We start from the raw sequence: 16,603 nt of genomic DNA on the forward strand, positions 1-16,603 counted from the left end.
AGAGGTTATAGAGAAAGGAAGGGCTGAGGCCATGAAAGTATTTGAATACAAGGATGAGATTTTTAAAACTGAGGCATTTCCAGACCGGAAGCCAATATAGGTCAGCAAACACAGGAGTGATAGATGAACATGACTTGATGCGAGTTAGGATACGGGCAGCAGTTTTGGATGAGTTTAAGTTTAGAGAAGGCCAGAAGAGCATTGGATAGTCAAATCTACAACAAAGACACAGATGAGGCTTTCAGCAGCAGATGAGCTGAGGCAGCGACTGAAATGGGTGATGTTATGGACGAGGATGTAAGTGGTCACATGCGAATGTGGTCCTCTTCAAATACACAGAAAGCAAATCTATGCTACATTCACGAATATTGTAATGGCTTTATGTCAGCATTCATCATGGGATTTCCTATCTCTATCAATGGGCTGTCACAACACAGGCCTCCTTCAGTAGGCACCATTGTGTCAGTCCCTTGGTTTCTCTCCCAGCAGCTTAGTTTTTACTACTGACACATATGAATTTCACGTCATATTGTAGGCTCTCCTTTTGAATCCCTTGTAAATTCTGAAGTTTTCAAACCATTTTTTCAACTTTTTGAGACTACCTTAATATCTATATTAGTTTCCTTCGATCCGCACCCCCCCCCGCCCCGCCACCCCATTTTTACTACAGGCAACACAAGGGGTTTATCAGTAAAATAAAAATCATATAAGAATTTCTATAATATTAAACAGTCTTATTTTTTTCCAACAAAAAACAAGTCCAACTTTCTTAGCCTAGATCTATGCGCAATGCACCATCACTACATCAGCTTTCATTTCACTTTTGCCTTTTAAATGCAGCAGTGGAATCCTGAAAACTGGACATGGGAGGTTAATGAGTCATAATTTCAAAACCCTGAATCTAGCTACTCTTAACTTTAGTTGTCTGATTTGCTAAAGGCTATTCTCAATTTTCATTTGTGAGCAGTTAACTTTCTTGAGGCATACAACTGGACTCAATCACAAGCAATAAAATAGCTCAGATCTAGTATATAAACAATACATAAAAATGAGATACAACATAAAATTATCTTAAAACATCACCAAACTCAGAGTTAAGTCTAAACAACTGTTAAGAACCTCAGCCTGATGCTGCAATGTTGAATATGTTTCAGTTTGGCAATAAGATACACATGCATATCCATTGTTGATCCATTTAAATGTTTTAAACAATGTATCAAATGGCAGAATGACAAAACTGAGATTGTTAGCTTTATTAGTGGCCTTCAGGATAAATTAATACTGGTAGGATTGATAATAGATTTGGGAATAACACAGCGGTCCATGTGCCTGTTATCCCTTTGCAAATTGCAGGGGTAATATTTCTTTCAGCTCCCCTACATTTACGCATATGACCTCGAATTATACAACTGGCAGTGTCTGTATCAAATTGTACAATTCATGTCAGATGGTGTCTTGGACTTTAAGTACAGTATAGCTTGCCTGCACTTATACATGATATATATTATTATATTTTAGAATATAATTGAAAATGCTGTGCATCTCCTTGCATCCCTACAGTGTCATTGGTTCACTGCACTCTCTCTGATAACTCATTCTTCCCAGGATTTCAAAATTGGAATTCCTTACTTTCTTCAATCTTTTCTTTTTCACACAAACAACACTTTTAAAACAAGTCTTGACAACACTTAATTGTTACTTCTATAATGTCAGTTTGGCTCAGTTGGGAGGACTCTCTTCTCCAAGTCAACAGGTTGTAAGAACCATAGAAAAATTATGGCACAGAAGGAGGCCATTCAGCCCATTGTGTCTGCACTGGCTGAAAAATCTAGCTGCCCAATCTAATCCCACATTCCAGCACCTCGTCCGTAGCCTTGCAGGTTACAGCACTTCAGCTGCACGTCCAGGTATCTTTTAAATGAGTCGAGGATTTCTGCCTCCACCATCGTTCCTGGCGTTCCAGCACCTACCACACTCTGGGTGAAAAAGTTTTTCCTCATGTCCCCTCTAATCCTTCTACCAATCACCTTAAATCTGTGCCCCCTGGTTATTGACCTCCCTGCTAGGGAAAACAGGTCCATCCTGTCTACTCTATCTCAGCCCCTCATAATTTTGTACACCTCAATTAAGTCACCCCTCAGCCTCCTCTGTTCTAAGGAAAACAACCCTAGCCAATCCAATCTTTCCTCATAGCTGCAACTTTCAAGCCCTGCAACATTCTTGTAAATCTCCTCTGTACTCTCTCCAAAGCAATTATGTCCTTCCTGTAATGTGGTGACCAGAACTGTACGCAATACTCCACCTGTGATCTAACTAGCGTTTTATACAGTTCCAGCATTACATCCCTGCTGTTGTACCTCGGCCAACAACGGAAAGCATTCCATATGCCTTCTTCACCACTTTATCTACCTGTCCTGCCACCTTCAGGGACCCGTGGACATGCACTCCAAGATCTCTCACTTCTTCTACCCTCAATATCCTCCCGTTTATTATATATTCCCTCACTTTGTTTGCCCTCCCCAAATGCATTACCTCACACTTCTCTGGATTGAATTCCATTTGCCACTTTTCCACCTACTCAATCGAAGCATTGATATCTTTCTGGAGTCTACAGCTATCCTCTTTACTATCAACTACACGGCCAAGTTTTGTGTCATCAGCAAATTTCCCAATCATGCCTCCCACATTTAAGTCCAAATCATTAATACATACCACAAACAGCAAGGGTCCCAACACTGAACCCTGTGGAACGCCACTGGAAACCGCTTTCCATTCGCAAAACATCCGTCCACTACTACCCTTTGTTTTCTGTCACTGAGCCAATTTTGGATCCAACCTGCCACATTCCCCTGTATCCCATGGACTTTCATTTTACTGACCAGTCTGCCATGCGAGACCTTGTAAAGTCCAAGTTCAACTCAAATACTTGAATGCATAATATAGGCTGATACTCCATTGAGAGAATACGGTATTGTTGAAAATGTTGTACCATGTTGAACCAAGATTTTTCCTATTACAGTGGTTCACATGGACATTAAAGATCCCACGGCATTATCCACAGGGTGGCATTTCCTTCTGGTGTCCTGGGAAACCTTTGTTCCTCAATTAACTCATTCATCTCATTATTGTTTCTCAGAGCAATTTCTTGATTGATCTAGGTTTCACAAATTATAAAAGTATCCTCTAATTATGTTTTGAAAATAATATGCAACATACTGAAGCAATTTGGGTTGAGCATTGGTGTGTCTCCTAAGTGCTCCTGATGGCAGCTCGGGGATAAAATATTCAAAAGTTTACATAAAAGATAAACAAAACCATTGATTAGTTACTAATTGATATAATGAACACAGACACCTCTTTAACAATTAATATTCTTTGCATGCTTTAAAAAAACATAAACTCTGGTAACTTGGCTACATATTGAAAAAAAGCAAATCAGTATAATATGTGACATCGCATGTTGGAAATAAGACTGCCAAAAGCAATCACAGAATTTTGAGCAAATGTTTTATAACATTTTCCATTTCATTTCTTGTCAGTTTACATTTAGACAAAATGAAAGGAAACTCTCTAAAGACTGCTGGTAAGATTATTACTTAATCCATTTTGCTCAATTTTCTGCTGAGTCATACATCCCAACCTCCTGCAGGGAGGTTAGGTGTGGAACTACCATCCCACTTCCTGCCAATGAAGCTCCGTCACCCGCTGGCGATACTGGAGTACAATTTAGGGCGAATCCTGCTCCCACTGCTCTTCTCTCAACAGCCTCTTTACAGTACTACACTCCATCAGCCAGCCATGACTGATAGCTTAAAGCCTACATTTTAAACTTGGCACAGCAGTGTATGGGCAACATACCTGGAGTAGTGTCCAAAATATGTAATTTCACATCTGATTTTAATGAACGTATCTTTCTCTTATTTTCAACTGCTGTCATTTTTGACAAAACTAAGTTCTGCGCTCCAGGCTTTAGCACAAGTTTGTGTTTGTTGTCTGAAGCAATGTGTACCCTGAGAACAAACAAAGTAGTTTATACAGATAGCAACTACTGTTGGTTGAATGAAACCAGCCTGGAGATGGATTTTCATTAGCAGTTTTACATCAAAATTAGCATTTTTATCTTCTCAATAGTGCCTAATATTCAAATTAGTCATTTGTAATTAATTGTTCGCTTGTATTTTGAATATAGTCAATGTGGTGAAACATACAAGACTGTGAACACTGGGTAAATCCTAGGATGATACTGGCCTGGACAGGTCAGGAAAAAAAAACCCGACCCGAACCCGACAGAATCACGTCAGACCCGCGCCCGACTCGGCACGAGTCCTTCCACTTTTTCCCGCGCCCGACCCAACCAGACCACCGCAATGTTCACTTTACCTACCTTCCAATTCCAAATCTTGTTTTTTGCACCTATTATCTTTTTATTGTTGCAAATGATTAATTGCAATATCTATAAAACATTACATGGATGAAACTAATAATTACAATTGTGAACAAAATCAAGGCAAGTTGTGTTTAAGAATGTCAAGTCTCAAATCCTTCCATCTCCTTTATTCCTCAATCTTCCTCCAGGTGTATTATTTAAGCATTTCCTTTTTTATGATGCAGTTTATTCTATTCCTCATTGGACAGCATTCATCCAACTTTTAAGACATTATGTCAGCTATTCACCACTCCTATCAAATGTATACATTGCCTCATGGCAAACTTTTCAGATGCACACTTCTTATGCCCATCATTTCTGCTTCTCTTTCATTCCTACAATTTATCCAATCGCATGTATCCATGTTAACTGCACCTTGTTCAGATCAACTGCACCTCGTTCAGATCATCTGCTTACAACCTCCATTCTCCTAATCTCCATGGTCTCCTGCTGCCAACCTTCCAATTCCAAATCTGTTTTTCACTTTTTCAGTTTGTGCAGATAAGCAACAAAAGAGACGCTCACTCGCTCACTGCACAGACTCAGAGGCTCCCTCCTTAAGGTCCCAGACTCCCAGCTCTGGCAGGCTTTTCAACTTTTGATACTTACTAAACTCAACTTCCCAGCAGAGCAAAAGGTAATACTGTGGGACTGTATCCAACCCGGACCTGAAAGCTGGACCCGGAAGAGCGGCCCAACCCGAACCCGACACGTCGTCGGGTTCGGGTCGGGTAGCAGGCCTTTAGCCTGGATTTGTGGTAACAATGACACTGTTAGAGTACACTGTCATTGCTCCACTGAAACGGACAGCAACTTCTGGAGTTTACCCATGTGCAGTTAAGTGCAGAAATCTAGAAGTTGCCATCAGTGACTTCAGAGGGTGAGCTGTTGAAGCACCCCTAATTAATTAAAAATCTATGAACTTCCATTCTTATGCTTTTAGCCTCATTGTAAAATCTCTTGAATAAGTTACATCTTGTTCAATGAGGTGTAACAGGGGTTTTAATGGCCTACTAACCTCATAATTACTGCTAAACAGTCTCACTGGTCCTGCAAGAGTAATTTTATAACTGTTGAATGTAAAATTCCTCCATTATTAAAAGAAATTCTTCACATTTTTTATTTTTAAAGTTTATGATATTTTGACTTCTATCGTAATGCCATGTGTATTTATTTCACTACCTGTAAAATTTAAAGATTAGAAGTGAAAGGATTTAGAAGTTTTTACTATAATAAAAGCAAAATACTGCGGATGCTGGAAATCTGAAACAAAAACAAGAAATGCTGGAATCACTCAGCAGGTCTGGCAGCATCTGTGGAAAGAGAAGCAGAGTTAACGTTTTGGGTCAGTGACCCGTTCCACAAATGCTGCCAGACCTGCTGAGTGATTTCAGCATTTCTTGTAGAAGTTTTTACTTCCTGGTTTGCTGTTTTTCGGATTACTTCAATGTGATTGGCTTCTTACCCTGCTTGATGACATCACTACCTCTGCAGGCCTGGAGATCTTCTTGACTTGGCAAGATTCAAAGTGACTTTGGGAAAGGGTATCTTTGTGGGCAGTTTTTTTGGGGTCAGTGGTGCGCGCCATTGCTGTGCTACTGACTGCAAAATCCAGCCTAATGTTACTAGGGAGCTAGCTAGGAGCCAAAATCTCTCTTTTTTGCACTCAACTAACAGAGTTGTTGTGGGAATGAGCTGGCAGTGAGGGAATGCAATTTTCCTAGTTCTCTTTGGGAAAAGGGTGGTCTTCTCAGTCTGAGCAGCTTGGGTGGGAGGAGGAGGGTGTGGTGTGCTGGCTTGGACATTTTGTCCCCTTTTGGTTCTCTCTTAAGTTAGCCTACCGGCCCAGTCAAGTGAAATCCACCCATCACCACCCCGCTGGGGATCTCATTTTTAAATATCGACATGGTCGATATTGAACTACTGTTGAAAAAAACTATCAACAGCTATACAACACGATTTTGCCATTTTCACATAGTTTGTGAACGGAAGGAACTCACGCGCCGCCCTCCTTCCAACTTTCTAGCAGGCGGCCTGATGCCTGGCACCGCGCGTGCGCTACCGCCTGTTGGAGACGGTTGGTCCTCACGTGCTGACAGTGCGGAATCCCATCCCCCCACCTTCAGGTGAGACAGAACTTGAGATGATTCCTGACGCATAGGCTGGCGTGACAGCTTCGGCACTCACGATTTACCCCACGCAGTACCACAGACAAAGATTCTGAGCAGTGCTTATATTAAATTGTACCTGCGTTGACAGTCACAAAAAGAGAGTTCTTGAAAAATAAAATTAGCATTAATCGGAAATAACTTGGGAGCAGAAGACAGTATTTTGTGTGTAAGTGGCGGGGGGTATAATAACAGAGTTGTCATAATGTATGTGTGGTCCCCTGGGCTTGCTGCAGATGGATCGTTGAAACCTCAGCCCACAAATATTACTGGTGATGTTATTTTGCACATATGGTTTGGCATAAAATATGTTTGAAAAGTTTATTTTCTGCATTATTTGCAAACATGTATTGCTGTGAGGTCTGAAACAAACAACAGCTCAGCAAGTCTTTTAAGTATAGATGACAAATGTAAACACCATTAATAACGTGCTTTTAATAACTCCTTCAAAAATTATATAAAAATGTAAAATGTCATATGAATACTGAAAACTCCTTGTTACACACACTATGTACATTATGTTAATACAAACATTTTTGTACAAAAAGTGAATTTGCTAGCTTTAAAGGACTGGGAACACTTGAATTTAAAATTTAAAAAGTAACACAATCTTTACAAATTTATATCCATGATATTTTACATTTGTCCTTAACAAGAAAAACAAGTGATGGAACAACAGTTACAAAATAGAGTGCTTTCTTTGCACATCTGGATGCCTGAAGCATTAGTATCAAAAGTGCAATAGCAACAATATATTTCATACTATTGGTTAAAAAAAAAACTGCAAATGATGGAAATCTGAAATGAGGCAGAAAGTCCTAGAAATGCTCAGCAAGCCAGTGACTGAAAAAGAAAGACAACAAAAGTATTTGAATTTATATAGCATCTTTGATGTAGAAAAACATCCCAAGGCATGAAAAATGGGAAACTAAGCTGAAGAAAGTGAGGTATAACTAAAAATGTTGTCGCAAAGATGGGTTTTAAGAACAGCTTAAAGCCACAGAAAGAGGTGGAGGGGATGAGGAAAACATTAAAATTATGGCTGCACAAGTTAAACATTTAAGTTAACTTTGAGATTCTGTTTGACCTGCTGTGCATTTCCAACATTTTCCTGATTTTACTTCTTATAACTATTACGTATAAGCTAATGAAAGATGTGGTTAAAAAAACTGAATGTTTCTATTTCTGTTGACAACAAGGTTGAATAGGGGTGTTGCAATACTACAGGTGTTGCTTTGAAGCCTAGATTGAATAGTGGAGATGCGAGGATGGATACATATTTGGAGTTTTGCTTGATTACAGTTGGGGATTGGAAGTTTTCATATAAACTTTCCCTCGAGATTAAATGGGTGGGCTGGAGTTCATAGTGGGGTGGATTGTACCTTGTCTGTGGAAGGAAGCAGGGCACCATTAGACCAAATAATTTTTTCTCATTTCATTTTATTTAATGTTCTTAATATTGCTAAAATTTCCCTGGTCATTAGTACAGAAACATTATAAAACATGCAATTTTTGTTCCTTTGAACATGTCAGTTTTGAACATGAGGATGAAATATATCACTGACAATTTTAACAGGGGTCTTAGACGATGGGTCAAAAATGGTGGGTTGGCTCCAACTACTAGCTGATGAAAAGAGTTTTATGGTGTTGATGAGGCTTGAACTCACAATGATAGCTGTTCTGATTTATTTGATATGTACAGTGATAGGCTTATGAGCACTATACAATAGGCCTTCACAGCAATATGTTTACACACACCATTATATCTACCTGCCATCATTTCATTTTTGATGTTGAGCATTTGGAGTTCATAAATATTCTATGGATGCTGAAATGTAATAAGATACATTGAATAATTCAATATAATAGTTTAATATTCGGTCTTTGTACGTAACTCAAGCAGAGATGTGCCAGGCAGTTGTTAGTCCAAAAAGGAAGACACAGCTGAAAGACTTTGATTTCAGGTCTCTGTGTAGACAGAGGTCAGCTGACTTAGACAACGGTCTATGGTATTGACCTGGAAGAGTCCATTGTCCTCTAATTCATTACGCAGTGTGTCTCCGAATGTACCTTCAGATTCCGGGCCAACGTCAAACCCTGTGGATAGAATTCCGCATGTATACTATTAAAGCTATGTTATATTTATGAACTTTCACTCCCAGCAAGGAACCTCATAGGTTGGAGAACTGAGCAGAGATAGAGATAGGGCAGAAGAGCTTATTCTACAACCCATGCTCTCATCTAGCAAGACTCCATACCAGGACCTTCACCTCACAAAGTTAGAGTTAACTCTGAAAAGTGATAATAAGATAGAAGTAGGTCAAACAATGGCTTACAGCCATTTTTTCTACCCATTCTCACTCTTTTTTGTGCTACCGAAGGTGGAAAATATATCAGAGAATGAAACACCTTTCCATTTTTTGTACCCAGTAATTTATTAGATGAAGATTAAACTTCCCTCGGTAAAGCTCAAACATTGGGCATTAATATCTCTGTGTACAGTGTGTGCAACAAAATTGTAAACCCATTTTTTATAAATGGATTTGCACAGTAATTACATAAACTACACAAAGAAAATCTTGCTTCATTGTGCTTAATCCCTATCTCAGAAGAGTGAGTCCTATTGCAATATTGTGACATTTCCATTTCCATATATCCACACTGTCGTCTAAGTAAAATTGTCATTTTATGTCTTACTAGGAATAGATTAATGCTAATGGCCCAAGCTCACTAAGAACCAGATTGGAACCTGCCAAAACCATTTTACATAGATCCTTCTAGTCAACAAAGAGTATTTGATAAATTTGGACAGGATTTAAACACAGTTTCTAAATGTGAAAGAACAGTGTGCTTTCACTGAGTTACCAAATTATTCTTACTTTAATAATGTTGCATGATGCAAAAATGTTACTAATTTTAAAGAATAAGCATTAGGTGTTAGTTTTTTTTAATAATCAGTATAATGCAAATGAAAAAACAGTCAATATTGTCTTGCGATTATTACTTTGTAAAATACATGATCTAAAACAGAATTTGACAATGTTTTCTGTAAAGAAACCAAGTTAAGCAAAAAGGCTATAAAACACCCAATAATTACAAACATGACTTTGTCCAATTCAAACAATGATATAATAAGTTTTAAAAAGTGGTACTTAATTAAACTAGGCATAGCATAAATTTACTGCAGTTAATAGGTAGAGTAATTCAGTTCACTGGACATTTCAATTCGGAGATAATCTATTTTGGCAAGGTCAAAGCTGCACAATTACAATCTCTGTGATTAGAATCAGGCCCTAAAGAAACTGCAAAACAATATCTAATTGGATTCTATTTACTTCAAACCAGATCCAAGAAGGAAAGCAAATAAATCTCTTTATCAACATATATCAAGATTGGAGTTTTAAAAAAGTAAGTACTGTTTGTATAATCAAATTAATCCAGCACCCACACAGATTACATTTGAAAGATACAGAATATTAACATATTTGCTTTGCCTAAATTTGTGGGGTCTTGGGTCCAAGGAGCAACAGTTCTCTTGTATATATAATTGTGTATTTTTTTTTTTGTCTCTAACTTTCTGATTTTTGTTGGGAGTGCAAGCCATGCGCACCGTTGCTGCTGACAGAAGTTGAAGTTGGAGGCTGAAAGAACACCAGGCATGAAAGTTTCCCTTTGTTCTTTGGTGTGACAGAAGGAATACAGTGCCATTGCTGTTGATAATAGTTCTGACTCACCACCTGATTATCCCCACAACCCCAACAGTGGAAAAGGTGGGATTTAGTCTCAACTGTGCTGCAGTAATTTCCGGAAAGTATCCAACAACACATGTCGCATTGAAACCAGGCATGATTCCCAATGGGAACCTCTCAAATAAATTAACGTGGAAAGAATTAAATCCAAATGTGGCAGAATTACTAGATGATTTGCATAGAGAGTAGCTGAAAAAACTGATTACCTAGAGTATAAAGGGAGCTGTAATATTGATGGAATTTTATCTCAGATATTTCCCTGGTTCGGTGCCAGAGACCATGCCTGTGAGTGAGTTCTCACTCCCTACAACCTGATCAACATCCATGTAACTGTAGTGAGCTTAGCGATCAAATGGATACCTGTGTCACTGTATTTCAGTTTACTGGATACATCATGAGCTGCCATGTGGTTTCTGTCACTTTGGAAAACAGTAACATAAACACTCCAATATAAGAGCAAAATACTGTGGATGCTGGAATTCTGAAATGAAAACAGAAAGTGCCGGAAATACTCAGCAGGTCTGGCAGCATCTGTGTAGAGAGAAACAGTTAACGTTTCAGGTTTGTGACCCTGAGCATTTCTAGCACTTCCAGTTCTCATAACATAAACACTATCAGCCTGTGGCTTAGGGTATGAACTACAAACCAGACATATTAAACAGTAGACAGTAGAAGTGACAAATTGTAAATTTGTAGTAATAACCATTGTTATCACCATAGGCATCAATTACAAAGGTCCTGCTTAAAACATATTAAGCGTGCTGACTATTCTGTGTAGTTCATTGAGTATTTACCAATTTAAGAGGTAGGTCTTCAAGTAGTTTCAGTCAGCTGATTGAAGCTGCCCAAAGTCTCCACTTTCTGCCTATCTCCCGTAGATGTTAACAGTGCAAACAGACGATTGAAGCTGCATGGCATCTCCATTAACTGTTTGCATTTTTAATAGTTACGTGTAAAGGAATATACCAAGTTCCACATGTCCCACTTTGTCTGTTTCCCAGCAGTTGGAAGGTGAAAGCAGCTTTGGGAATAATTTCATTGCTTTAGTTATGCCATCCACCATGTATAGCCGGCAAATTGCATTAGCACGAATAGTTGGGATGTAGTTACAAATTTTACTATCCTCCTCCTCTGAATTTAGAAAAATAACAATCACATCTGCTGTACTAACACTCAACATAAAACTGGACTTGAAGCACGGTTCATGGCCATAGCCTTACATGGCAGCTCACTGCTAGCCTTCATGAGTCTCTGCCTATATCTCTGTTGGATTCAGCTGGGCCGGTGAACTGAATGAAGATACTTATGAAAAAGGACTTCCATTTGGTCCGTCTTAATCCTTCTATCCAAAACAACTCCACACTCCTTGCCTTCCTGCATGAAATTCCTTTTTAAATAATTCCAGGGTTTCCACTTGCACCACTCTGCCAGAAGTCCAGTCCAAAAATTGATCACCCTGAAGAAGAACCTCCTAATACCATCCCCGAAAACTACCTTTTACTAGTTTGAACATGGGTCTCCTTGTCCTACTCCTTTTACTTATTTTAAAATATTATTTCCGATTAACCTTATCCATACCATTTACCATTTCATAATTCTCTATAAAATCATCTCTCAGATACTTCCTTTCCAGATGAAAAGCTCAGTTCTGTCCAGCGTTTCCTTAAATCTCAGATCTCTGACAGTAAGGATCAGCCTTATGCTCTGTACTGCCTCCGGTGCTTGAATGTCTCTCTTGTTTCTCAGCAACCAGAATCAGACACAGTCTTCAAAGTACAGTCTGACCAGTGCACTGCACAGTTTACTCACAATTTCCTTCAAGTTATATTCTAATGTTCGTTATGTATTTCAACATCCTATTGGCTTTGTTGATTACTACTCTGCAGTTGCTGGACATATTGAGCATTGACTGTACGAAGACCCCCTACGTTTCTTTCAACCTCATCTTTGACTATTTCCAGATCATTGACAGAGTAGATTTTTTCCCCAATTTTCCTTCCTGTGTGCACTTCTCTGCATTACATGTAACCTGCTGTTGTTCAGCCCACTCACTCAAATACAGTTGCCTAATACATGTAGGGCCAGATTTTGCTATCAAAATACTGGTGAGCCTAATGGCGTTCACCGTTATTTATGTATAAGTGGTACAACAACACCAGGCGAGGGGCAGATGTGCATTTAAATGTCAATATCCAAAAGTTTCTGTTCAAGTTGCTGTGTCTGCCTCACCGTTGACATGCATTGAATGTTGTAGAGTTGCTGAATCTGCATAGTAGATACAAACTAAACCCAAAACAGATATTTAGAACTAATAATTACAAGCTTAAGCACCCTTTCAACAATGTGATAAGTGTTAATGGCTGCCAATCAACCACTCTGGAACTACAAAATAATTATTACAATTGTGGAGTCTCATTCTTTCAGGATGTGAATTGTTTTGAGAGATTTTTAAAATGCCAAATTTTAAATTTCTTTTTTTTTCTGTCTCTATTTTCTCTCACTTTTAATTCAACCTTTCATTCCTTCCTTATTTTTCTTTCTGTGCTTGATTTGGCTCTAAATTTACCCCCTTTAATTCACCTTCCCTCTCAGTCCTTCTACTATTTATTTCGCAATCTCATCTGTTAAGGAGATAGCCTGGGCTGAATTTTCGGGCCTCCCAAAGTCAGGAATGGAAGCAGGGGGGTGGGGGTCAGTGTTACAAAAATATCGGCACTGGGCAGTATGTCAATTTCAAGGCATTGATCACGTCACCTGCAATAATCACCAGGACGGGGAGGATGGGAAAGGTATCCCGCTCTCTTCCCAATTGAGGGCAGTTAAACTATTTAAAAAAGCTCATTAGGAGCTTATTGAAGGGAGACAGTGGAATATTTAAAGGGGCAAATGGGTTTTAGAAGCTTTTTTTATTTTTTTCATGGGCTAGAGCATTGCTGGCAAGGCCAGCATTTGTTGACCATCCCTAGTTTCTGGACAGCTGAAGGGAGCCAGTCAAGGCATCAACCCAGCCCCATAAGAGTCAGGGGGGCAAAGGTGGACTGAGCACTTAATAAATAGGAGCCCTTGGCACTGACAGATGGCTGGGAGAGTGGATACTCAACACTTGGGCATTAAGCGGGTTGTCACCCCCCCTGGCATCAAGGGGGCAGAAGAGCAAGGGGTAAGGCTGCCAATCACAATAGGCTAACCATCTATCTAAAAGCAAGGCTGTAGCTAGCATTGGGGGCACGACTGTCAGATTCTATGCCCAATGGCAATGAGGGGCAACACCCTGTGCAGGAATAGCAGAACCTCAAGCATCAGGAGGGCACAGGAGAGGAAAGAGAGGCAGGAAGGCAATGGCGGCCATACCCTCAACACAGGATCTACTGCCAAAGATGGAGCTACCTAGAAATGACTGAGATCCAGTGCTGCAGGAGACTGCAACTCGCCAGGCAGATGGTCATTGACATCTGTGCCCTTGTTGCCAAAGACCTCGCACCTGGAGGTTCTAGTCGCCATGCCCTGCCAGTAAATATCAAAGTCACTGTGGCCTTGAACTTCTTCACTTCTAGCTCCTTCCAAGGATCAGCTGTGGACCTTGGTGGCATCTCACAAACGGCTGCAGATCATTACATCTTGTTGGTCAATGATGTACTCTTTGCCAGAGCTGCATAGCACATTTATCTCATGATGGCCATGGCCTTGCAGGGACAGAGGGCATTGCCGTCATCGCTGGATTCCCCCAGGTGCATGGCATCATTGATTGCACCCATGTGGCAATCAAGGCACCCAGTGACTGACCAGTGAGATCATTCAACAGCAAGGTCTACCACACACTCAACCTCCAACTGGTCTGCGACCACAACAAGAGCTTCCTCCACATGTGCGCTCGCTTTCTTGGCAGCTGCCATGACTCCCTCATCCTCCACCAGTCCAGGCTGCCTCAGATCTTCACTTCAACCCCGAAGTGCGTGGATGGATCCTAGGGGACATGGGAAATCCCTTGAAGAGGGAACCCCTTTACAGGAACCCCAGACAGAGGCACAGAGACGATGCAACCAATGCCACCTGCTCAGCAGGCCATTGGGCTTCTCAAGATGTGATTCCAGTGCCTGGACTGGTCGGGTGGTGCCCTCCAATACCCTCCTGCAAGTGGTTCAGTCATTGTGGTGGACTGCTGCGCTCTCCTTAACATGGCCCTCCAGAGAGGTGTGGACCTTGAGGACAATGAGGTCCTGGAAGAAGACAGCTCATCGGGGAGGAGTAGGAGGTACAAGAGAAAGAGGAAGATGAGAAGAAAGAGATGGTGCAGAACAGAGAGGTGCCCGCCTCCTGCCACCCTCTGGGAAGAGGACTTCCATCCTCTCCCTCATTAAATGCAGGTCTGCATTGATGAATCAATGGTCTACCCTGCCCCAGGTGCCAGGCCCCCGGATTCCCTCTGACATCTCGCTTCCATCTGGTGAAGTGGAAGGCTTTGGCACAAACCGCACTTCCCCCTCAGGTCAACCAGCAGCCTCAGTGATGGCTGCCGTGAGTGTCTAAATGAGTCCCACACTTCATGTGACCCACCTCCATTCCCAACCCCACTGGCTCTAAGTGGGCAGGAAACCAATTAAGGGCTCACCGCCGTGTAAATCTAAACTTTAACCAGTTTCCCACCAGGGCCGGGTTTCTGACCCAAAAAACAGGCTCAACTCCTGTTTCGCCTCCTTGGCGAAAATTCAGTCCCTGTTCCTGTTGCTGCATTGTTCTCAGCTTGCACTTCAAGTAATTTAGGGGGCAACATTTTTTTTAAGCTGAAGGGTGCAGGGACAAGCTTAACTAACAGCAGACCTCGTTAGATGTCCTATCCAGAAAAATCCGGCCCGTAAAGTTCAAAGACATCCCGCAGATTGTCATTCTTAGACCACCAAGATGTCATCTTGAAAATTGGTCAGGTTGAATAGGGGAGATAGGTATCACAAAATGCTTTGTGAAATGGCCTCTTACATACCAGACTGTAACGTGCATTTTCATTGCCCTGAGGAAGTAGTAGTAAATAACATTTAAAATGCTGCCAATCTACTAAATAAGTAAAGGAATACTAATCTTTTATGATCAGAAATGTGAACAAAACTTCCTACCCATCGCAGCAGCTACAGGTTGAGTAACTGAATATTCTGAAAATTCAAACATTATGTAAATATTCATTTGTATTTGCATTTTTATCCATTTTTTAGCTTCCTTTCATTTGCACTTATGCAACTCCTCGACTGGAAAGACAAGCCCAACTTGATGACTTTATGAACCTTAAATTTTAACCTATACATTTGTGATTCCAATTAGCTCATATACATTGAAAATAACAACAGAGACATTTGTGATCTCACACAGCTCAAAAGTTTTTCCCAATTAATTGAATCCTCTTTCAGTGGAAGGGTGTTATTATTTTACATATGTACCTGTTTGAGATATGTAGATACTGAAAGCAACACAGGGCTGGCATACCAAACTTATATCACATGTCTATAATAAAATCAAAATACTGCAGATGCTGGAAATCTGAAACACAAACAAGAAATGCTGGAAATACTCAGCAGGTCTGGCAGCATTTGTGGAGAGAGAAGCAGAGTTAACGTTTCAGGTCAGTCACCGTTCATCAGAACTTCTGATTCTAACAGAACATTCTAACAGAACATTAAATGAAACTGAGCTACAAGTACAGGAATCTACCCTACTGTTGTTTACCTGATATACTGGCATGTGCAATGAGCGGATGGTAGCCATTTTGACGAGCTGGACTGGGGCAATGAGAATCGTCTGCTGAAAGGGAATTGTGAATAGCTGTTTGCTCCATTGTTCTAAACGAATCACCATACTGGAAGGTGTTCTGCATGGCGTGAAAGCTTCCTTGGTAACCTGGAAAGAAAGAACAATTGTAGTGCTGTGATCAGACCATGTGCTTACTTCACAGGTAACAACTTATGTTCATAAGGAATCTAAATTAAAGTTTTTATTTTGCTTTGAATGACAAATCGTGAGTGAATTAGGTTAACATTAAAAAAGGGAACAGAGCTGGGGAAGCAGTATGGGCACTCTTGGCTAGAGAAGGGAAAAATCTAAAAGATATTTGCTCTTATTCCCTATGGTTTCTCTTCCCACTCCCACATCATTACCTCTGGAGTCCCCTGTAGGTCTATCCTTGGCCTCCTACTATCTCTCATCTAGGTGCTACCATTCTGCGACATTATCCACTAAACACCAATTCCATGGGCTGAATTTTATGAGCCCTCTAG

At 40.4% G+C, this 16,603-nt stretch overlaps 1 protein-coding gene across 1 annotated transcript in view; it reads right to left on the reverse strand.

The window, feature by feature from the left end:
• Positions 1-7,228: 7,228 nt before the first annotated feature.
• Positions 7,229-16,603, reverse strand: part of LOC137373218 (zinc finger protein GLIS1-like) — a 488,859-nt gene continuing 479,484 nt past the window's right edge. Inside the window, exons 9-10 of the mRNA XM_068038074.1 lie at positions 16,056-16,226; positions 7,229-8,691 (exon numbers count right to left, since the gene is read on the reverse strand). Of these exons, the coding sequence (XP_067894175.1) occupies positions 8,555-8,691; positions 16,056-16,226 (308 nt within the window). The 3' untranslated portion in view covers positions 7,229-8,554. The remainder of the gene's footprint in view (positions 8,692-16,055; positions 16,227-16,603) is intronic.

Source organism: Heterodontus francisci, chromosome 8 (assembly GCF_036365525.1).
Source record: "Heterodontus francisci isolate sHetFra1 chromosome 8, sHetFra1.hap1, whole genome shotgun sequence".
Classification (NCBI taxonomy): domain Eukaryota; kingdom Metazoa; phylum Chordata; class Chondrichthyes; order Heterodontiformes; family Heterodontidae; genus Heterodontus; species Heterodontus francisci.